The 24618-nt window shown below is 32.5% G+C and overlaps 2 protein-coding genes across 2 annotated transcripts; both read right to left on the bottom strand.

Annotated features, from left to right (window-relative positions):
• Positions 1-11497: 11497 nt before the first annotated feature.
• On the bottom strand, positions 11498-13549 carry LOC107925761 (calcium-transporting ATPase 1-like). The gene is made up of 7 exons (XM_016856485.2): positions 13533-13549; positions 13257-13459; positions 13064-13179; positions 12843-12974; positions 12653-12742; positions 12038-12167; positions 11498-11936 (listed from the first exon to the last, which is right to left on the bottom strand). The coding sequence occupies exons 1-7, from the start codon at positions 13547-13549 to the stop codon at positions 11881-11883; spliced, it is 744 nt and encodes a 247-aa protein (XP_016711974.1). The 3' UTR covers positions 11498-11880.
• On the bottom strand, positions 13336-15330 carry LOC107925736 (chaperonin 60 subunit beta 2, chloroplastic). Its single transcript, XM_016856456.2, has 6 exons — positions 15108-15330; positions 14371-14624; positions 14135-14260; positions 13897-14034; positions 13563-13649; positions 13336-13459 (listed from the first exon to the last, which is right to left on the bottom strand). Exons 2-5 carry the CDS (start codon positions 14605-14607, stop codon positions 13602-13604), a joined length of 549 nt encoding a protein of 182 aa, XP_016711945.2. The 5' UTR covers positions 14608-14624; positions 15108-15330; the 3' UTR covers positions 13336-13459; positions 13563-13601.
• Positions 15331-24618: the final 9288 nt, after the last annotated feature.

Raw genomic sequence — 24618 nt, 5'->3', positions numbered from 1 at the left:
GGGTGTAATAAAGACTGTACCTATATTTATATTATTTAATTAGATAATCAAAATTGTAATGAGCCTAATTTTAATTCAGTAAAAATGTAATTTTTAAATGATTAAATTAAAATTTTATTACTTTTAAAGGTTAAATTATAATTTTATTTTTATTAATTTAAAATTTTAAAATTAAAGAATTAAAATAAAAAAAAATTCTATTTTAAATGCGGAGGCCTACCAGGTCCTAGATTCGGCCCTGAATATTATCTATATTGTTATCTATGCTAAAGTGTATTAAAAAGGTTTGAACTTTAATTTCTTTTAAAAAAGTTTGAATTTAAAAAAAAAATCAATTAGGTTTTATATTATTTTTTACATTTGTTGTGGGAACACAATGTGTTGAAATACGTTTATCCTCTTATTAAATGATTAAAAATAGGTTATCAGTACTTTCAAGTATTGTATAATAAAAAGACATAATAACATTTTAACCCTCTAATTTTGTAAAAAAAATCATTTTAACTTTTGTTTTTTAATTTTCGTCTCTTTTAACTTTTAAATTTGAATTTTTTGTTAAATCGTCCAAAAATGGATGAAAATTTTATCTTCTGTTAATTTTGCTGACATGATATACATATGGATTGCCACGTAACATGTTGGCATTTAATTAATTTTTTAGAATTTAAAAATATTAAAAATATTTTTATAATTTTATAATCTTTTAATGATTTTTAATTTTTAAAATAGTTTTTTTAATTTTTAAATTTAAAAATTTTAAATGCTTCTGTGACAATTTATGTGTATGCAATCTTAGCAATGTTAAAAATTTTGATTTTTTTTATTTATTTTAGAATAATTTGACAAAAATATAAATTTAAAGGCTAAAAAAAATGAAAAGAGTATATAAAATGTTAAAATAACTTGTACAAATTATTATGCCTAAATATGTATATTAAAATTACAACCAATTAAGCCACTGCTAAAGTTAACGGCTTAGGGTTTACGCCAGGATTGTACAACATGTTTGATTGGCATTTTATATTAAAAATAAAAAAAATTATAAAAATATTATTATACATGAAAATGTAACTGATGAAACTAAATTATAGCACTGAATTTATTAACTCTGGTCGATAACAATGGTGACAATAACAATGGTCACAATAAGAGCTTTTAGAGACCTTCAATGCTTAGTTCAAAAGTAATATCAATTTTGTTTTTTTTTTTAATCCATCTTATAAACTTTCCATTTAAGCTACATTGCCATGTTCATGGTTTTTTTTTTTGTATTGTCATCTAACATATGTTACATTAAGCAAACATGATTCCTTAATTTATTTTGATTTCAGGATGACAATGCCAGAGTAAAGACATCATTCCAAACGTTGTTAATTTACGTCGAAAACATCGCAAAGAGTCCCGATGAGGAAAAGTTTAGGAAGATCAGGTTTATTAATATGAAATCCTAGGTAAGGTGTTTTTAGTATGATGTAGAATCGCATCGAGACCTTCCCTATGTTTTTCTTCTTTTTTATTTTTTCATGACAATGAATTTCACCTCGAACTAAGAAAGGGTTGAGAGCTTGAAAGGAGGAATCGAGTTTCTTGAGCTTTATGGATTCAAGAGAAATGAATGGGACAAGTTTTTGGTTTTCCCTCTTGATGAAGTCAATGTCCAACTGCATAACATTGTTGGTTTTATGTTTATTATACCTCATGTAGCAAACCTTAAGGGCCTCACAATGTACCCATAGAAAGCTAAACACATGTCTCTCAATAGAATCAATGACATTGCGAACTTGGGGTTAGTTCGCGAACCCCAATTCAGCAAACTTTGGAAAGAGACATTTCCGCTAAGACTATATGAAGACCACATGGAGGCCTAAGGTAATCAATTGCTAGTCATCTTAAAATGTCTCATCTTAGGATGTAGTATCATCATCACTACCAAGAATACCAAATCAAACTTCAATGTCAATGACCTTAGGACACGTATCCAAGTTTATCCTCCACTATAAAAAGCCATACAAACAATTCACAAAGACCAAAGTAAGACACTACTTTTTCTTGATCTTTAAACTCTATCATAAAATAAAAATCTCTTCCCAACTCTTATCCCCTTGTTGTAACACCCCTTACCCGTATTCGACACCGGAATAGGGTACGAGGCATTACCAGAACACATACACTTGTAAACGTATTGAACCGAGTTATAAAATTTCATCTAAATTAAAAATTTCAAATTATTAACGTACTTTTATAATTCTTCACTATATATCCTCAAAATATTATATTCATAATAAATAAGACCTACTAGACCCGATACATACTCATGCAATTCAATGCTTCATTTCCTTTTCATTCATTTCACAATTTCTCATGCTTACAATTCAAATCATATCACTAGCATACAATTCAATATCATTAAGATCAATACTAATACGTATTTATCATTTAACTCAATGTTTATCGATTATACCATTCATTAACACATTTATGAAATTCTCAATTTTGCAATGAAAATATCATTTTAGCTTAAATAACAACATCAATTCAACTCATCATCCTCTTTTTTCGTCATTTTACACTTCAAGTATGAACTTATTATTTCATTACCTTTCCACACCCGTTTCCTATGCTTATCACACAAGACATAAACATATCATTCAATCATAGTTGCAAGCTAGTGCATTGAAACATAATTCTTTTTGGAACTAACCACATGATAAACCATTTCACTAGAGATTACATAATTTAAACCTTACCTCCTCTTTCATGATCACAAGCATATTTACATTTAGGCATTTACTATTTCGATGCATAACTTATAGATTTAACGTGGCATAATCCCGCCACAACTTGGCCAAAGCCTAAGCATGTATACCAAATATGCCAGCCAAATAAACATATAACATAAGCATTATAAGCATGGATGAGCACAATATTTATTCATGTATCAAACTTACTAACATGTGTTAACTCAATACCCATTCATGGCATTACTTCATTCCAAATCGTATACCAAATATACCATACACACATACTATGAAACTTTATTTTCCCACATGAGCTTAAACCATGACCAATAATGCACAAATATATGTGTCATTTCTATTTCATCGTTTATCAATTATAATCGAGCGTATTACCAATTATACACAAAGCATTCATATATTTCCCAATTTTTCCTCCACCTCCTATTGTAATACCCCCTACCCATATTCGTCGCCGAAATAGAGTATGAGGCATTACCAGATTTTACCGAATAATTTTTTTTAAATTCAATATAACCTCTTTATAAATATCTAATCTTCCCTGCAAATTTTAAACCGAGACTAATCCGACACAACCAATCCATTTCAATATATTTTCAAGATAGATTTATCGTATTCATAAGAAAATCTTATCACATACCAAAACCAAAATTTGTTAGCCATACCAATGGCTAACTATACATTCATTTCACATTAACATCTACTTTACTAGCTTATACATGCCATTGATTTCCAAAATAAAGTTTCTTTATATACCAAGATCTTGAGGTTGATAGTGTGATGCGTCTCCGACCAAATCCGACCTCTGAGCTTTTAACACTACAAAACAGGGGAAAAGGAAACAGGGTAAGCACTTTGTGCTTAGTAAGCTCATGTAACAAGAATTATACTTACCTAATATTTTTAATACAATGCAATAAACATTCATACATCCATTCAATACATTATTCCCCTATCATGCACAAACTCAACATTCAAATTAGTCCAATAATTTCCATGTATCAATAATTTATACCATGATTGATGAGCTCATCAATTCCATGATTTCCATTTCCTTGTTATTTTTTCTATATTTATCCCGTTGAATTTCTCGAAATTTCGATGGATTTTCAGAGGTACACTTTAGTGTACAAATCCGGGTCCGTCAATCATATTCATGTGCGCACATTTCCATTTTAGAGAGCACACTCCCGCGAACCTCATCCTTACAGCGGAATTACCAGTCCAGGCTAAATCCCCTATAATATAAACTCATAGAGTATTGTCGGGATTACCAGTCCAGGCTAAATCCCCTGCAATGACAATTACTCTAATGAGCTTGGATCTGAATTACCAGTCCAGGGTAAATTCAGACCCTAATTCGGATTACCCGTCCGGGCTAAATCCATTTTCCACATATTCTTCGGGAGGGCTATATCAGGATAGGATCACCCGTCCGGGCTAGATCCTTTTTACCGTCAATTCCTTTTCAGAGATCCATCGAATTTTCCTTCCATTCAACCGGGATTTATTTTCTCTTTTCATCAAGAATATCAATACTTCATCAATTATCATACAATAAACATCCAAATCATATTCATATCAATAACAAACATTTCAAGCATTTAAGAATATAATTCAAGTTACACGAACTTACCTCGACACTTGTTCGTAAACAAAATCTACTAATCCCGAACTTTTTATTTTCCTCGATCTAGCTTCGTATTTGAATTTTTTGGATCTAAATAAATAAATTTAATCATTAATCTAATACATTTCATGTTCATATGTAACATTCTTTATAATTCCATTATTATTTATAGTGCATTCAAAGCTGTCTTACTGAGTCATAGTCACTAAATTATTTATATCTTGAGCTACGGAACTCCAAATTAAGATCTGTTAATTTTCTCTGAAACTAGACTCATATATCTTCTTACCATAAAATTTTAAAAATTTTTGGTTTAGCCAAAAAGTATAGTTTATTCTTTAAAGTTTCCCCTATTTCATTGTTTGACAGTTCCGACCCCTTTTCACTAAAAATTAATTATCTCATTGTACAGAATTCAGATGATGTTTCTGTTTATTTCTTCTAAAAATAGACTCATTAAGGATTCTAACCATATAAATTATAACTCATAATAATTTTTTTACAATTTTTAATGATTTTCCAAATTCAGAATAGGGGAACCCGAATTCATTCTGACCTTGTCTCACAAAATCTATTATATCTCATTATTTACAATTCCATTGATTAAACCGTTTCTTCTATGAGAAACTAGACTCAATAAGATTTAATTTCATATTTTATTCATCCTCTAATTTGATCTCTACATTTTTTTGGTGATTTTTAAAAGTTAGACTACTGCTGCTCTTAAAAACTGTTTTAGTGTATGATGTTAATTACCATTTTTCCCTAAACTTTCAATAAATGATAATTTCATCCCTGCTCAATTAACCTCTCAATTGAGCTGATTTTTCTCAATTAACACTTTATCCCATCACTTTAAACTACTTTATAAGCTTTGGAAATCATAATTTTAGTACTAGACTTTAATTCCAAACTTTTTCACAATTAGGTCCTACAAATCAATTTCTATTGAAATTACCTAATAAAACCATCTCATAAACAAATCAAAGCTTAAATTTCATCCTATTTCATCATAACTTCCAGCACATATTCATAGAAACTTTCAAATTTATTCATAAAATCAAAAACTAATGAATTTAGTAATAGGACCTAGTTGTAAAAGTCTTAGAAACACAAACATTACAAGAAAAAGGCAAGGATTAACTCACTTGGTGCAAAAATTATGAAAAACCAGCTTGAAGAAACCCTTAGGATGTTTTTGGCTGATGATAATGCAGAAAAATAAAGAGAAATCTAGATAATTCCACTTTAGTCCTAACTTTGAAAGCAAATTTTGCAATATTCCAATTTTACCCTTAATTCTTCAATTCTCCTGATTTTTCTCAGCTTATGCCGCCCAAAATATATCATTTTGGGGTTATTTTCAATTTATGTCCCTCCTCATTTAAAAATTGAGCTATTTAATCCTTCTAGTAACTTTTACACATTTTTCAATTTAGTCCTTTTCACTTAATTGACTACCCAAACATTAAAATTTTCTAACGAAATTTTAATATCATATTACTAACACTTCATAAATATTTATAAAAATATTTTGGACTCGGTTTTACGAGATTGAGGTCTCGATACCTTATTTTTACCCAATTTCTTCAATAATTTCTTTTTCTAACTAACCACTAAATCGGTAAAATTTTTCTATCGATATTTTCATACGATTTTCCTATCATACCAATATTCATGCAAAAATATTAAAATAAATTTCTCTTTATATCGGATTTGTGGTTAAGAAACCACTATTCCGATAACCTTGAATTTGGGCCATTACACCTCTTCATTCCTCATCCTTAATGTGTATAACACACTTAAACAATATTATACATACTTTCACTATTTTCCCATATGTAAATTCAAGCTGACTGTCTAAGTCAGAGTCAATGATTTATTTATATCTCGAGCTACAGAGCTCCAAATAAAGATTCGTTAATTTTCTCCAAAACTAGACTCACATATCTTCTTACCATAAAATTTTCAGAATTTTTGGCTTAGCCAATAAGTACAGTTTATTCTTTAAAGTTTCCCCTATTTCACTATTCAACAGTTCTGACCCTTCTTCATTAAAAATTAAGTATCTTATTGTACAGAATTCAGATAATGTTCTAGTTTGTTTCTTTTGAAAATAGACTCATTCAAGATTCTAAAAATATAAAATTTAGACCATAATTATTTTTGTACAATTTTTAAAAATTTTCCAAAATTAGAATAGGGGATTCCGAAACCATTCTGACCCTGTCTCACTAAAATTCAAATATCTCAAAATATATAACTCTTTTGTTCACTCTGCTTCCTTTATGTGAAAATAAATTCATTTAGCTTTTAATTCAATTTCCACTATTTTTAATTATTTTTCAAATTCACACAACTGTTGCTGTCCTAAACTGTTTTGTTGTTAAATTTACTCTTTCATAATTTCATTACTTCATTTCATTATACCAAAGGGTCGATTAAATATCGAGCACATTGTTCATCACATGGTCTTATTCAATTACACTTAATTTTTATGTGATCACATGTATTTTCACTTAGCCAATTTCCTGATGATCACTTCGGAATAATAACAGTTACACGGTGGATCAGCACAAAGCACCACCCTTTATAATCAATTATATTTGGTGGAATCAGCACATAGCAACCACCTTTATTTTCAATGATTTCTAGTGGAGTCAGCACATAACAACCACCTTTATAATCAATGGTACTCGGTGGAATCAACACATAACAACCACCTTTATAATCAATGATACTCAGTACACGTAGTAGCCTGCACATAGTACTACACACGTGACCATTACTATCACTCTCACATAGTGGCCTGCACACAGTCCGTGCCACACGTGATCATTACTTTCACTTCATTCGTATCCTTTCTATTCTGGAGGTTCAACCGAGAAATTTTTCACTTTTTCTCACTTTTCTTTTTCACTGATCAAAGTCAATTTCTTGTTTTCTTGATTTATAATCACACATTAAACTTATAAACACTCACATTATTCAATCTGTCCAAAAATCACACTTTGGAAAAATTACATTTTTGCCCCTAGAATTTTACAAAATTACGATTTTGCCCCTAGGCTTGTAAAATAATTTTTATTCAATTTCCTTGCATTTTAGGCCTAGCCGAACTATTTTCATAACTATAGTAGTCCACAATACTCACTTATTCACACACTTGTGACATATTTTATAACTTTTACAAATTAATCCTTTTAGGTATTTTCATCGAAAATCACTTAGTAAAAGACATTCATCACACCCCCAAACATTCATATTCTTCCATAAAACATCAAAATACATGCATAACATTCATAGGTAAATTTTTAAACACAAACCCTAGTTCAAAATAATGGTAGAAATAGCTAGATCTTGTTACGAGGATTTCAAAAACGTAAAAATTATTAAAAACGGAGCTAAAACGGACTTACAATCGAGCTTGGAAGCTTGAAAAACCCTATTCATGGTTTCTGCATGCAAAATTCGGCCATATCTTGAAGATGGACAAAAATTGGCTTTTAATTTTGTTTTTAATTCATTTTAATAACTAAATAACCAAAATGCCCTTAATGAAAAACTTTGGAAACATGCCTAACCATGTCCATTTTTGTCCACCAACTTAACCAATGGTCTAATTGCCATATAAGGACCTCAAATTTAAAATTTCATAACAATTGGACACTTCTAACATGTAGAACTCAACTTTTTCACTTTTTACAATTTAGTTTTTTTTACTAAATTGATTGCCCAAACGTCGAAATTTTCGAACGAAATTTTCACAAAATAATTTTGTGAAATTATAAACCATAAAAATATAATAAAAATATTTTTTTTCCTCGTTGAATTTGTGGTCCCGAAACCACTATTCCGACTAGGCCCAAAATCGAGCTGTTACACTTGTCATTTATTCTACTTTTACCTTATTCACCTCACTGGTTAATAATTGGTGCAGTGAACATGGACAAACATGACGCGTCTAGGTAGCAATAATCTTCCTAGCACTGAGTTTGATCCTATTAATGATCAGGTTATAAACCCCATTGGTCATAACATAGGAGCAAACTAGGAAATCAAACCAAGACCCTTTGCATGCTAGTCAACAATATCCTTCACGAAACCAAATCAACCTACAAAACCAAAATCAGCAAAACCCTTACCAACAAAATCCATACCACTAGTTTTACCAATATCCTTCATGGTATTACAACCTCTAGAACCAGCACCACGTTAGAGCATCACTGATAGATCAAGGGTCTCAGCATCATCGGTCTGGTAATTAGTAGTATCTACGCATACGAGAGAGAATAAAAGTTATGGAAGAGAAAATTTCCTCCCAATAAAAGAGATACGAAGAGCAATAGAAGTTTATCCAAGAGCAAATGGATAGGTAAAAATAGACGGATGAAAGAAACGAAAAGCTTATTAAGGAGCTCAAAGCAAATAGGATGAACTGGGAGAAAAATCCTAAGCGTAAGAAGATTCCATCCATTCTAAACACGATCATCAACATGCAAGCCAAGGTAATAAAAATTTAATAGATGAGGATGTTGACATGGATGATAAAGATGATAGCTATGACGAGGACCATGGAGATAGTTATAATTTTTTTAGTCAAAATACCTTAGAGCAAAAAATAAATAATTTACAGAAACATTTACAGGATTTTCAAAAAATGAAATCCTCTAAATTAGTGAAGAAGTATAAAAATGAGCCCTTAGCTAAAAAGGTATTGTGGCATCATGTTTTCTCCATGTTTAAATTCCCTAAAATGATGTATGATGGTCAAGGAAACCCTCAAGACCATTTAACACATTATGTAAATCATATGAATATATTTGGGGCTTCGAATGATGTTAAATACAATGCATTTTAATAACACCGAATGACTCAGCTCAAGTGTGATATTTGCAATTGTCACAACATTCCATCATGAATTTTGAGTAGTTGAGGGACCTATTTATGAGCAGGTTCTTGGAAAATAAGACATTGGAACAATCTTGCGCGTACATCATGTCTATCAAGCAGTGCGAGGATGAGCCTTTACGAGATTTTGTGAAAATGTTCAACGCAACAACTATAGTCACAAAAGATGTTCCTGAAGAATTTGATGTTCAAGCTTTCATGTCTGGAACAAATCACCAAAATTTGAAGTATAATTTAATTGATAAGCCCCCAACTTGTCAACATTATATGAAAAAGCTCACGTCTTTGCTGAAAATGAGGAGTCAAAGAAAGCTAAGTTGTAAGCACAGCGTGTTGGAAAAAATCCGGTTTAAAAATAGTTTTCTTGCACAACAAAAAATAAAAATTTTGAAAATTGAATCGGTTTGTGATATTTATAGCAGTAAATCTTTTACCAAAATCGTTCCTGACTTTCAACCGAACGACCTTTTCCGCTATTCTTGTACCATGAACTGTTTCAAGTGTGGGGTGGAACGATTCGAATCAAACACAAAACTAGAAATAATTTTCTTTACTTTTAGTATGAAAACAAAAATTCTCTCTTTAATAGAAACCAACAAAACTGTTATTTTGGAAAATATATTTATTACTTAAGGAAAAAAACTCTCATTGTTTTTGGACAGAGTAAAAATATCTTAAAGTTGTGTAAATTACCTTACCATTGTCCTCTATTTATAGGGAGAAGAAGTAAAACCCTTATTGAATTGTAAAAGTTTATTTCAACTAGAAAAACAAACTACTAGTCTAACTAGAAGTATAGGGGGCAGTTAATAATACTAGGGTTTGTCATCTCTCCCTTTAACATGAGAGGATTTTAGGCCTCTCCTATATCAAGTCTAATTACAAGTACTTCCCGAGCTTTTAACCCAGTACTTTATAATTCGATCAAACCTTATATTTGTTTTTCTATTTCCCAAAATAAACATTTCACTATATTTCCAATTAAATAATTTTCTCAATCCAATTCTAATTCCGTTAAAATCATGACAATTTTACTGTTATGAGAGAATATATTTAATATTTCTACATTCAACGGGTTTAGTATGATCAGAGCATCCGACCTCCCGGTTTCATGGCAAGGGTTTGATAAGCTAAATCTTCTTTTAATCCCTTGGAAGAGAGATTGAGATAAAAAACATCGACGGAGGAATGTGAATTAGAAAGTTCCACCATTTCCAAAGGAATCGAGGTTGAGCTAAATATCACTAAGGAGATTCTATTCTTCCAGCACCTTTGGGGGATCAGAAAGAGCTTCGGTATCAGGGATTTCGGATTCTGAGTCCGTAAATTGGAATAATTTATTTCCATTTTCGAACTTCATTTAACTCGAAAAACATAAATTTATTTCCAGGTCATTTTCATTTTAATTTTCATTTTGGAGAAAACCACATTCATTTCCAAATGATTCCATTTCTTCATTTTTCATTTTCATTTTGGTTAATAAAATTATTCATGAATTATATTAATATCATTTGTATAATGTCCTCGTGTGTTTTTTGCATCTAAAGCAAAATAAAAGCTATTGGCTAACTGGTTATCTAATATTTAACTAATACTAAGCAGTATTACGTGGTCAGATCGTAATACGGAAAGACAACTTATATTAGTCACTACAACAAAACAGGTTTTTAGCGGCGTTTTTTTGGGCCTATAAGTGCCGCTAAAATTTGCAGCGCTTATGTGGAAAAACGCTGCTATAGAACATGACCTTTAGTGGTGCTTTTCCTACAAACGCCGCTAAAGAACATGATCTTTAGCGACGCTTTCCCCACAAATGTCGCTAAAAAACATGACCTTTAACGACGCTTTCCCCACAAACATCACTAAAGAACATGTTATTTAATGCAATTTTCCAAAAACACCGCTAAATGTCATGTTTTTTAAAGTCACCACTATCCAGCTGCTTCTTTGCTTTTATCGTTCTTTCATGTTTCACATTTGATGTTCCTCATAATTTGTAGTTCCTGTGATTTTTCTTCATCATTTACCTTTATTTTTTGTTTGTATAGTAATATCAACTGTAACGCTCCCCATGAAATTAGTTTTATTTATAAGAATTATAAATAATGTGTTGAAATTCAATTTATTACGGCCATTTAAATAAAATTCAGTTGAAAAATTTTCTACCAATCAAAAACAGCAAACAATAAATATTAACTTTATTCCTTTCACTGAAAATTGATGTTCAAAATTGTTACACTGAACTGCAAAATGCAAATCTTATATATCATTGGGATCTTAAGGATTTTTTAATAATTAATCAACAACGAAAATAAGCATTCTACTCTAAATAGGTTCATCGTTGCTACGATGGAGATTTGATACCTTATTCGGTTTCCCTTCAACATCTGCTTTAGTAGCCGTATCCTTGACTGCAAACCCAATAAAGGTAGGTAAGGGATTGACTGCAAACCATGCAAACTTGAAGGATCTACTGTGGCATTCGGTTTCATGCTCCAGAACAGCAATGCATCACCCACCTTAGGCTTCACAGCAAGACCACCTTTGCCACATTCGGACAATTCATCCCACCATGGAACAGCGCTAATATTGCCCTTGGCATTTGGAAATATTGTCTCCCCCCCTCTTCAACATCTGACCTGCATCAGTAGCATTGACTAATGTAAGCGGTAACATTTCTTTTTCTTTTAACTTGGGTTCAGTTTCCATAGGCATGTACAGAGAAAATTATAAAACTTACAAATACATGAGCATAGTAGCCATACGCTGGCCTCCATGTCTAGTATTGTACTCATCAACGAAGTAATCAAAATGTGGTTCATATTTCTGTCCAACTTCATAATGGAGAACTTGAAGACCTTCTCCATGTTCTGTAGGTTACGAAATTAGCTAACTCATCAGAAAGAAAAGAAAAACAATCAGCCAAAAGAAAGAAGCAATAATTGGAAAAACAAGGACAATCCATTTAATTGCAAAAGGACATTAAAAATATGTTTAACAAAATTATAAAAGTATCCCGTTTGCATGTGGCCGCTAAGGTTTAATCAAGACTCATAACCAGGAGATTACAGGGAAGAAAAGAACATGTTAACAGATTTTTGCACAAAAAAGGAATTTAATTATTGCTTCAGAGGATAATATCTGTAGAAGGTTATACTTTGTGTTAGAATCTGCCTTTACATTAACTTCCTTGTGCAATCATAGCATATAAACAAAGTGTCAATTCATGCCAAAAAGCACAATAGTTAAAACTTTCAAACCCGTATAAAGAAGGGGAGCATTAACACCCTAGCAAAGAAACCATTATCCAAGATACAAACATTAGTAAATATAATAGTAAAAAGAAAAGTTGAACCTCTGTCTTTATTCCCAACCCCAAAGACACAGAAGCAGCTACAACCAATATGATAAGGGTTAAATCTTGCCATGCCTCCCAAAGAAACCTCTGCAAAACAGCACAGGTATCACTACCAGCAAGCAAAAAATTGAACATAATGGTAGAATTTTAAAACTAATAATTAAGGACTAAGAAGCAAATAATATACCCAGAAACTCCGTCCCTTTTTCCGTGGATATGTATTTGATCCAAATGCAGTCTTGCGGTTTAACAAATCAACCTCATCCCCGTAAATTCCCGTCTCTAAATTTGTTTTCAACAGATCAGACAACCCCTTAACCTGATGAAGGAATCCACCATGAATCACATCAATTGACCATAAAAGAAACACCAAGTAAAATGACAAAATTACATTAACAGGTAACTTACCCCACCATATTGTTGAAGAGCAGATAATTTATGATCCCGGGTCATCGAAGCAAGTTGTTCTAGTCCAACTGCAAAATCACCAGCAGCACCTGGCAGCGTAACTGGGGTACCTGGCACTAATAGCACAAACAGGTTAACATGAATATAAAATTCTCGAAGCCGGGAGCTTTGAGAGCAGCAATCTTCGAAGCACCTCTAAGTTTGTTCACAACCAGAGTTTCTAATGCTTCCTGTTCAATGTCTTCAGCAATTATCAAAATTGGGTATCCGCTCCTAATGGCATCTTCCAGGATGTTGATAAGATCTCTTGCATTAGTAATTTTTTTATCAACCAGCAGTCCCAAAACAAGTAGCCATAGGCTAGACAGGATCTTGTAGTATCCAACATCTATGCACCTTAAACGTTTAATGAAATGGCAGAATTGAATTATGCAACTAATTATAAAGCAATGAACATGAAACAGAGCACACCAATATTATAATCATATATAGGTCGTACCTGCAGCAAGAGGAAACAGAGGGAAGATGAGGAGAAGGATCAAAGAGCTGAAGAATAGGATGGGACTTCCCTTTTGGATTGCCAAAGCTATATGATGACAAAAAAACGCACATCAGCACTCAGGTTACCGGGACCATGTAAGTCTCTTTAGACTTCTGTTCAGGAGTTCTTAATGCCTTCCTTTTTTTGCATTCATATATTCATGAACAAATGTAAACCAAGTAACTAGATTACAATAGCTCTTAGCAATTAAACACAAATAGCATGGAAATGTCTAACTTAAAAGTTCTCTCATGTACCCCAAACATAATTATATGAAGATAAATGAACGAACCTTGACACCTTCAGCAATCAAACCTTGCGCAAGAACAACAGAAGTTGTTGCTCCATCACCAGCCAAGCCATTAGTTTTAGCAGCTGCCTGTCTTACTAACTTGGCCCCAATGTTCTCAACTGGGTCCTCCAACTCAACCTTGAAATTGATACAGGCACATCATTCAATCAATGAAAATTCTTAAAACTTTTGGTCAAGCTTTCAACTTCAGAAAATGGTTAGAGCAAACGCAATATACCTCCTTAGCCACTGTCACACCATCATTAACGATTTTGGGAGAGCAATATTTGCTCTCTAGAACGACATTCCTGCCTTTTGGTCCAAGAGTGACTCCAACCAAATCAGCAAGCTTGTTCACACCAGTCTACAACAAAAGAACATGAAGTAAGCTAGAGCAAACATATACAGGCTGTGAAGTTCAGTTGAATACTTAACCAGTTAGGCAACTTTTTAGCATTTGAAACAAAGACTCACTTGTAATTTCTTTATGGCTGACCCATCATTATTGAAATGTAGCTCTTTTGCTGCAGAAATCTTGGGCAGACGAGATCTTCCAAGAACAACATTTCGTCTACTAAGAAATGAAGATGAAGAAACGGATGCTAAAGATGACAATCTGTTGGAAGAAGATGAAAGCTTCTTATCCATGACCAGACCATTAGGTGCAACAAATGAGCCAACTGATGACATGGCTGTGAAAGTGGATGCCATCTTACTCTCTTAATAAGCTGAAAAATATTCAAAACCATGGTTTTAGAATCAAGGTTATCTCAAATGTAAATTGATGAAAAAGCAATTTTTTTTCAAATATTTTAATTTCTACAACTAAAACACAGTAAAAAAACAAATGAAGGTAAAATATGCTCAAATTTGCTCAACAATGAACGAACAACTAAACTAATAACCATAATATATCTATTTTGATTTGTATAAACTGTGATTAAAGTTTTTCTCAAACATCATCGTGTGAACTTGTATTAAAAAAAAAAACTCACGACCTGAATAAATCGAGAGAAAATCCATTCATAGAATTCAAACCTGAGACTTCAAATAATGCCTTTCTAATACTACAACCATACAATTATATTTCAGGATTTCAGGGTATATATAAATATATATGTTCGTTCTCCATATTCCTACAACATGTAAATATCTTTAGAATGCACACTCTGAAACCCAAACCCTATTCACTACAAAATAGTTTCTCTTACCCATTTTTTTCCTTCTAATCTCTCTATGCCAGTGATGAAATGGAATCTCCAACCCTAAAGCACCCCCAACTGCCTTCTAAATTTTATTCACTGTCAGATTCATTTCCTGAATCTGTGTGCATCGGCTGAGGATTTTTATATGCATTCCTTTCAACATCGTATCGTCTTTTATATCTACTTTAGCCTTTGCTTCATATGGTTCTTTTTCCTCCTCTGCACACAAAAAGGAGCAAAAGGTTTTCATTGTTACCATCCAATCCATTAATTTTCAACCTATAACTGACATATTGCTAGTCACCTTACAACGTCTTATTCTAGGATATAACATCTTATTCTAGGATATAACATCACTGTCACTACTAATCAGACTTCAACATCAGTGACCTTAGGACAGGTATCCAATTCATAAAGACTAACCTAAGACACTTCGGGTGGGTTTGGATGGGCAATTGGGTGCGGTGCGGTGCGTTTAGTTTACTTTTTATCTCACGCTATATAGTCTAATCTCACCGCCACCATTGTTTTTACACTAACCGCAAGTAAACGCACCGTCCATCCAAACTCATGCTTCGTCTTCCTAATCTTCAAACTCACTCCCAAAACAAAATTCTCTTCCCATCTTTCATCATTCTCTCCTTTATTCTAATTTTACCTTCTTCTCTTGTTTACCTCACTGGTTAACAATGTTAAATTCTGTATTGAAAAATCCATTATCTGGTCTTCTTGAAAAGATGAAGGAAGATTAAAGTTGTGGTAAATAATATATTAGGTTTACAATGACATTTTAGTTAAACGTGAATGGCTATAGTGTGCAGCCGCCAATGAATAAAATGATTGGGATGTGTTGCCAAAATCGGTTCAATTACCGATTCAATTGATTTTTTAACTCAATTCAACCGGTTTATAGTAGTTTGCGAGCCAATAAATTTCTTTTTGATCTCTCTTTAGATAATTATCCTAACTAATTTAGTCCAATTTAGACCGCCTTAATATAAATTATGAATTTGGATCATGAAGTAGATATGCCAAAACCTAATGATTATACGAACCATAGGCTCACTACATTGACAAAGGACAACCTATGGCTAACTAGCTTCTAGCCCATAGCTTTCAGCACTAACATTTGTAGCAGGCTGGAACTAACAAATTGTTAAATTTGCACACTAACCTACTAAGGTTGTTGATTAAGGATAAAAAAACAACTCAATCGTTATGTACTCATGAACCAAAGAACAACTCTCTATAAATTTCTACATATTTCTTTAAATTCCTCATTGAGTCATGCATTGGAGAGCATCTCAGAGCAAAAACTCCAACACCCTTATAACTCGCTTTTTTCCTAAGACTAACTAGCTCATACGTAACCTATATCTTTCTCTAGAAAGGTGTAAACAAATATGTTTGTAGGTCTACTTGTTTATAAAGGAAATTTACCATTACATCCTTCTTTTTTGTTGACCAAACATCATATTTCTTCATGTTAAGTCGTTTTTTCTTTTAGATCTAATTATGCATCTTTTTTTTTTGTTAAAATTTAATCTCTATACTTTTATTTTTAATAATTTAGTTATTTTTATTTATTTAATCTAATAATTAAAGGGGCAAATGACCAAAAAAAGCCTTTTTTTTCAAAAATTACCGAAATGGGTCAATTATCTAATTATTTACTGGAATGGTCCATTTTCCGCGAAATCGCGTCCACGTCAGCGCGATGTCAGGGTACGCGCCAGGAAATCGCGTCCACGTCAGCGCGATTTGCTGACGTGGCATCAGTTTATGTTTTTTAGCTTGGAAAACTTTGAAAGGCCATAACTTTTCGCTCGGTTGTCCGATTGAGACGATTTTTTTTTATTTCGAATAAATTTTCAAGATCTACGCGCTGACAAACAGCCGAAAGCAGTTTGCCGCACTTTTCGTCGAAAAAGATCCTTTTTTACCCCTAAATTTCGATTTTTTCGGTTTAAAAATTGAATTTTGAAACATTCAAATCATTATTTTCCTTATTTATTTGGAGTAAACACCGGATTTTTTTTACAGAATTGTTGTATTATTTTTTCTGATTTGACACGTGTATGGAATAGATCCGATAAATTGTTAGAACGTAGGTAATATAATTAAAATAATAACAGTATTTTAATAATAAGTTAATTAATTAGTTTAGCTTAGTTGGTTAATATGCTTGCTCATTTCCTTTTGGTTCAAATCTTGTTGGTAACATTTTTTTTTGAATCAATTAACTCTTCTATATTACATCAATAGCAACAAGTACAAAAAAGATTCAAAATTGTTTCCAACAAGATTTGAACCAAGGTACTAAAAGAAAAGAGCAAGCATATTAACCAACTAAGCTAAACTAATTAATTAACATATTATTAAAATACTGTTATTATCTTAATTATATTACCTACGTTCTAACAATTTATCAGACCTATTCCATACACGTGTCAAATTAGAAAAAATAATACAACAATTCTGTAAAAAAATCCAGTGTTTACTCCAAATAAATAAGGAAAATAATGATTTGAATGTTTCAAAATTCAATTTTAAACCGAAAAAATCGAAATTTAGGGACAAAAAGGATCTTTTTTGATGAAAAGTGCGGAAAACTACCTTCGGCTGTTTGTCAACGCGTAGATCTCGAAAAGTTATTCGAAATAAAAAAAAATCGTCTCAATCGGACAACCGAGCGAAAAGTTATGGCCTTTCAAAGTTTTCCAAGCTAAAAAACATAAATTGATGCCACGTCAGCAAATCGCGCTGACGTGGACGCGATTTCCTGGCGCGTACCCTGACATCGCTCTGACGTGGACGCGATTTCGCGGAAAATGGACCATTCCGGTAAATAATTAGATAATTGACCCATTTCGGTAATTTAAAAAAAAAGGCTTTTTTTGGTCATTTGCCCATAATTAAAGTACAAATAATAATTTAAATATTTTTTCAATAAATTTAAATATAAGATATTTTAATATTTAAAGTTCTAATTTTGAAATTTAAAATTTAATTAATAACACATTTAAATCAGACAAGTAATATGACTAAATTGCTTGAATTAAAAGCAAATAAATTAAATTTTAAATATATAAAAAGTATAGGAATTTATTTAAAACGGTAACAAAAGTGTTTTTGGGTCAAACGGTCCGTTCAATCCAATTCGTCTAGATTCAATTTAGATCAGGCTTGAACTCACAAGGTTAATTATAGATCAACACACTTTATTATTAAAAAACAGTGCAAAAATTAAATAAAATTTTATATTAATAATTATAATTATAATTATAATTAAATTTAGGGTTAAAAATAAAATTAGTACCCGAACTTATGCACTTCTCTTAGATTGGTACTTATAGTTTTTTTTGTCCTAAATTAGTATCTGAACTTTTTCCGTCCATTATATTGGTACCTAACCCTAACGCCGTTAATTTTTTGTTGATGTGACAGTGCTGGCTAATCACGTGCTGCCACGTGGCGTCTTATTATACTTCATTTTTCTTTTTTATTTTCCCTCTTCTTCCCTTTTTCCTTCCTTCATTTTTTTTTCTTTTTTTGCATCTTCTTCTACATTTTTTCATTTTCTTCTCTTTTTTTTCTGCCAAAAACCCATTTCATTGCTTCATTTTCCCTTAATCACAGTACTACAAAAACCCCAACACAACAACAAGTAAAAAATACAATACCCTAAAATTTTCTTCTTGTTTCTTCTTCTCATTGTTAGTTTTTTTTCCATTCTTTAAATCTTACTCCATTGAAGCCGTTCAAAAACCCAAGCCCTCCTTCATCTGTAGCAACTAAATCTTGAGATTTGAAGCCAAAATTGAGATCAACTCGAGTGCGAGCTTAGTCAATTTGTCAGACCCATTTCTTCTTTTACTTCTTCTTACACAAATAATTGGTTTTTGGATCTAGGTTTTAGGTGAAAGCAAAAGAGAAACGGTGAAAATAAGAAGAGAAATGGTGGATTCGAGAAATGGGTTTAAAAAAATATTAGTGCTATAATGAATGATTTGATATTTGAATTGAATGTTGTTCTTCATTGTTCATGAAAATGGATTGGTAAAACAAAAAATAAAATGAAAATTTGAAAAACAAAATGGAACTTATAACTTAATCTTTATTGGGTCATTTTCTTTTGTTGGTACAGCTGCAGATTATACTAAGGCATAATTGCAAAAAAAAGCCCTCAACCTTTGGGGGCTTTTGGATATATACCCCTAACCTTTTTTTTTCTGAAATCGGCCCTTTTCGTTATGAATTTTTCAAACATCAAACCAATTGAAACGGTAACCGTCAGCTGACCGTTAGTCAATAGCCGGTCAAACAAATTGGACTACGTGGCGTTCCAGTTGACTGATGATGTGGCTGACATTAAAATAAATAAGCTAACGTGGCAAAAAATTAAACAGATTTAATAATCATAAAATAAAAAAACCCTAAATCCCCAAATTCGATACTTTTTTCCCAACTTCTAAAATCTTCAAATCGTGAAATTTCCCAAATCCCTAACCTCCGAAATCTTTATTGAATCCTTAAAATTTTCAAATCCCTAAATCTTAAAATCCTTAAATCGTTACCATTCCAAAATATTCTTGAAATCCTTAAAAATTTTACGAATCAAATCATTAAATCCCTAAAACTATTAGGAACAAAAAAGCTTCAACAATCATGAGCAGTTTTCGTAACCTAAAATCAAAAGGTAGGTGTTTTCTTATTTGGTTTGTTGGGAAAATAAATTTCATTTTTGGTTTGATTTGTTGGTTATTTGTGATTTATTATTGCAATTTCAGTGCCACAATGTAGGGTTTGTTTTGTCGATTTTTTATGCGATAGTGGTCCCGATGTTGTTGATAAAACTGTTGTCAAAATTGTAGATGGTTAATGATGATTTATTATTGCAATTTCAGTGCCACAATGTAGGGTTTGTTTTGTCGATTTGTAATGCGACAGTGGTCCCGATGATGTTGATTTCTGTTACCCAAGCAAAAAGATGTTAAAATTGTAGACATGTGTTACTGTTTTGTATTGTATTCAAAGAAGTGGTCCCGATGTAGGTAGTGAGTATTGTTTTTTTTTTAATTTTTTTTGCTTAGAAATTTGTTTGTTTATTCAAAGCAATTTGTTTTTGCTCAGAAAAGATGTTAAAATTGTAGACTTCTGCTACTGTTTTGCTTGTTTTTTTAATTTTTTTTGCTTACAATGTGTTACTATTTTTTGTAGATGTCATCAGATAATGAATATTATATTATTTTGCATGTGGGTGGGCACTTTGTAAAGGACCCATATGTTAGATATGTAGGTGGGGAAGTGATTAGGCTTAAAGAGGACCCAGACACAATATCTTATTTTGAATTATGTAAAATTAAAAAAAAATTGGGTTAGGGTTTAACACTGTCATGTTAATATATTTTTATGAGCCTAGTACAGTAGGGTTACAAAATAATCTAAGGGTGATTTATGATGACACTTCCACCATAGCTATGTTAGACTTTTAGGTCAAGTTTAAGGAGATTGAGTTATATGTTGAACATGAGGTTGATAACCCTATAATTGTAGACGAAATTTTCTTGTTGACTATTGAGGGGGGTGATGTTGAAGGGGTGGAAGTTGATGGGGAGGGTGATGATGAAGGGGTAGAATCTAATGGTGAATGAGATCTAGAAAAGGTAAAATCTGGCAGAGAGGGTGAAGTACGAGAGGTACAAGCTGATGGGGACGGTGTGTCTGCTACTGGTATTGAGGTAAATGAGGATATTAGTATGGAAAATGATGGACATATTAGTTTAGGGTCTACTGTTGGAGAGGATAATGATAGTGAAGTTGTTGCTGATGAATATGCTGGTGATTTTGCAACATCAAATGGAGTGGATAACGTTGTTGATGAATAAGCTAGTGATTTTGCAACATCAAATGGATTGGATAATGTTGATGTTGCATGTAGTGGAGAAGAGGAGGATGAGAATGAGACTGAGGTATGGGACTCAGATGAACATAGAAGCTTGGTTAGGTTCGATGAAGATGAAGAACATGAAGATCGTGAGAGAAGGAGGAGCAAGTTTCCTTTATATACTGATAAGTTAAAATTTAGTCTGGGATTGTTGTTTATGGCAAACAGTTTAAGAGTGTAATTCGAAAGTACTCCAAAGAATGTAGAAGACAACTAAAGTTTATTAAGAATGAACCAAAAAATGTTGTTGTGAGGTGCATTTCTTCCCCTAACTGTCCATGGAGAATTAAGACTAGCTACAATCCTGTTACGAAATGCTTGCAAATAAAGACGTTTCAGGATGAGCACCATTGTTCAGTTAGTTTTAAGAACAAAATGGTGACTGCTGCTATGATTGCCCAATATTTTGAAGCAACTATCAAGGATCACCCTAAGATGAAGCTGAGGGAAATTCAAAGAAGAAGTGTTTCTGATATGCATGTAAATGTGACCATTGACTGTTGTTATAGAGCGAGGAAAATAGTGAAAGAGAAAACGGTTGGGAATCTTAAGGAGGAATTTGGCTTGCTATGGGACTATGCCCATGAGTTAAGGTCAAAGATGCCAAGAAGCACAATAAAAATGGTTGTTCAAAGGGTGACAGCAGACTCTCTTCTTCATTTTAAAAGGTATTATGTGTGCTTTGATATACTAAAGAGAGGCTGGCAAGCGGGGTGTAGGCCACTCATTGGGCTAGATGGTTGCTTCCTAAAAAGCCCATTTAAGAGTGAATTTCTCACAACTGTTGGAAGAGACGCAAACAACCAAATGTTCCTTATTGCATGGGCTATGGTTGAGGTGGAGTGCACTGATTCACGGGTCTAGTTTCTCAGTCTCCTATCAACTGATTTGGGCTTGAAAGATGGGTATGGGTACACAATCATCAGTGACCAATAAAAGGTTAGTAAATATGCAATTTTAAGCTTGGTATTATTTTTTTAATCTGTTATTTGTATTTAACTAAAATTTTCTAACAATCTATCTCATTAATTAATTTGAATTAGGGCCTTGAGATTGCAATTTCTGACATACTACCAAAGGTGGAGCATAGGAATTGTGCGCGGCACGTGTTTGCAAATTGGTCAGGGAGGAAGTTAGGGAAATCTTATGAGTGTGATTTCTGGCAGATTGTGAAGTGCACGACTAAGAGGGAGTGGGAGGATCTATGTTCAGTACTGGAGAAGAAAGATAAGGATGTTTACAATAATTTGATGAAAAAGTCTTCAAAGATGTGGACTAGGGCATTTTTGAGGACTACTTGTAAATCAGATATAGCTGACAACAATTTGTGTGAAACATTCAATTCAAGCATTGTTGAAGCTAGGTTCAAAAGCATTATCAGAATGCTTGAGGATATTAGGACCAAGATGATGACTGTGATAGTACAAAAAACGAAGTTATGTAATGGATGGAAGGAAAATTATGGTCTATTGGTGAAAGCTAAGTTTGATGCCAACAAGAAGGACTATGTAGGGTGGCAACTGATATGTAATGGTGAAAATGGATGTGAGTTGAGGAAAGAAAGTTATTAGTATACAGTGGACCTAAGTCAAAGGATATGTAGTTGTAGAAGTTGGCAAATTAGTGGGATTCTATGTTCCCATGCATATGTTGCCATATATCACTTAGGGTTTCAACCAGATGAATATCTGCATGAATATTATCACATTGATACCTACAAAAAAGCTTACTCTTTTCCAATACAGCCTATAAATAGGCCACATGATTGGGAAAAAACTGATATTCAGCCAGTGCTACCTCCTATTGAAAGGAATATGTCTGGAAGGCCCAAAAAGAATAGGAGGATGGCCAAAGATGAACTAAAAAATTGAAGCATGGTCACTTGAGTAGGAAAGGTCTACTAATGACATATACTTAATGTGGCCAACATGGCCATAACAAGCGGTCTTGCACAAATTTGAAACAGGTACAGTGTTGTTCTTCAGTTAAATATGTTGAGTAAATTTTTTATTTTATTTTGTCTAACCAATGATTATGATCCATTTTTTGCAGCAAGATGCACAACCACCTAAACAAAAGGGGAAATCTTCCATTAAAAGGTCAACTACCTTAGATAAATTTAAGGGAAAGCAAACATTTTGTGTAAGTTTCTTCCTTTTACTATTGATATGAGTTATTTTATATATTGTTAATATTAATATAAAATACTCTTGTAGTCTGGTAGAACCACAATGAGCATGACGACAGCTTCATGCCAAGATAGTAGTGGACAATCTTTTTCAACACCCAAGTCACAAAATAACAAGCAAAAGGCTCCTCTTGACCATTTGGGAACACAAGAATTAGTTGTAGGAAACATGAGTAAATCATCGTTATTTTGTTTTGAATGGCTTATGTTGTTTGTCTTGTGATTCACAATGATAACTTGCTTTTGAACTTGTGCCATAATTCATTTATCTATTTGTATCTATTTTCTATTTTGCAGGACCATCTCGCGATAGCTCGTGATCCAAAAAGTAAGGTGTAAGGTATTTTGCCTACAACATTCTGGTTTTGGAACAGAAGATGGTAGTCATATTTTGAGCCTACAACATTCTAGTTTTGGGATACACCACTGTTGAATGTTATTTTGTTGTATTGAAAACCAAAATGTTGGGTTTTTTTTTGGTTCATGTATAGCTCACTCACATTTTGGTTTTTGGCTGGTATAGCGTTGATGGTGTATAGGGTGAATGGTGTATAGACTTTTGTAAAGTACATTTATCCAAATTGCAATGGGGAAATCATATGCATAAATGATCAAATTTGTCCTTTTAGTCTTATGTTTATTGTCACTGCATTATTTATTAAGCTAAATTAAATTAGGCATAAACAACAAATATTGGTTATTACTTCCAAGCATAATGTTAAATTACATAAAAATAAACAAACAATATTTTTCAATCAACATTTGCAACTGCTAGTTGCATATGCCTCTTACCACTACTGCCAAAAAAGAAACCTATAGTGATGCATACAATACATAACATAGAGCAAGAAAATAATATCTTATACATTAACTTCTTTTTCTTGATAACTTTAATTTTTTGCTTCATGGTCAACATTTTGTTCCTTAATGCTACTTTTCCTTCAACACCACAAATTGATCTACTTCCTTCAACCTCAATGCCAACAACACTACTGCCACCATTATGGTTACCATCAAATGCAACCAAATCCATAGCATTCTTTCTAAGTGCTAAATTATCCTTCAAAAGATTTCGTTCACTATCATGCAATTGACGCAGTAATTCAATCACACGGTCACACATTTTCCAATTGTACCACTTGAAGAAATCACAACCACCGTCCTACAAACAAATCCCAATTCAGCCAAATTGAAATAATCCAAAATGAAAACAAAACAAAAACTGAGATTTATGAAATCATCAAAATTGAGCTCAAGCTCAATTTGCAAATAAAAATTCTTCACTTACCCGAAAATCTGAACAACCATAAAATCTCCTCCCCGGATTTAAATCGTTCCATGAAGTGTCTATTGGAGCTAACTTATTGCAGTGATATTTTACT

Source organism: Gossypium hirsutum, chromosome D07 (genome assembly GCF_007990345.1).
Source record: "Gossypium hirsutum isolate 1008001.06 chromosome D07, Gossypium_hirsutum_v2.1, whole genome shotgun sequence".
Classification (NCBI taxonomy): Eukaryota; Viridiplantae; Streptophyta; class Magnoliopsida; order Malvales; family Malvaceae; genus Gossypium; species Gossypium hirsutum.
Note: the sequence above shows the minus strand (reverse complement) of the source record. Positions and strands in the feature narration are given on the sequence as shown.

What these genes read in the sequence shown, in the direction of transcription:
- LOC107925761 (XM_016856485.2), bottom strand. An exon ending in GGTTGTGAACAAACTTAGAG is followed by an intron (nt 13,180 to 13,256) that starts GTGCTTCGAAGA and finishes TTGTGCTATTAG; the next exon opens with TGCCAGGTACCCCAGTTACG. An exon ending in GCTACTATGCTCATGTATTT is followed by an intron (nt 11,937 to 12,037) that starts GTAAGTTTTATA and finishes CTACTGATGCAG; the next exon opens with GTCAGATGTTGAAGAGGGGG.
- LOC107925736 (XM_016856456.2), bottom strand. Translation starts at nt 14,607, where the DNA reads ATGGCATCCACTTTCACAGCCATGTCATCAGTTGGCTCATTTGTTGCA. An exon ending in GTGTGACAGTGGCTAAGGAG is followed by an intron (nt 14,035 to 14,134) that starts GTATATTGCGTT and finishes ATCAATTTCAAG; the next exon opens with GTTGAGTTGGAGGACCCAGT. An exon ending in TGATTGCTGAAGGTGTCAAG is followed by an intron (nt 13,650 to 13,896) that starts GTTCGTTCATTT and finishes GTCATCATATAG; the next exon opens with CTTTGGCAATCCAAAAGGGA.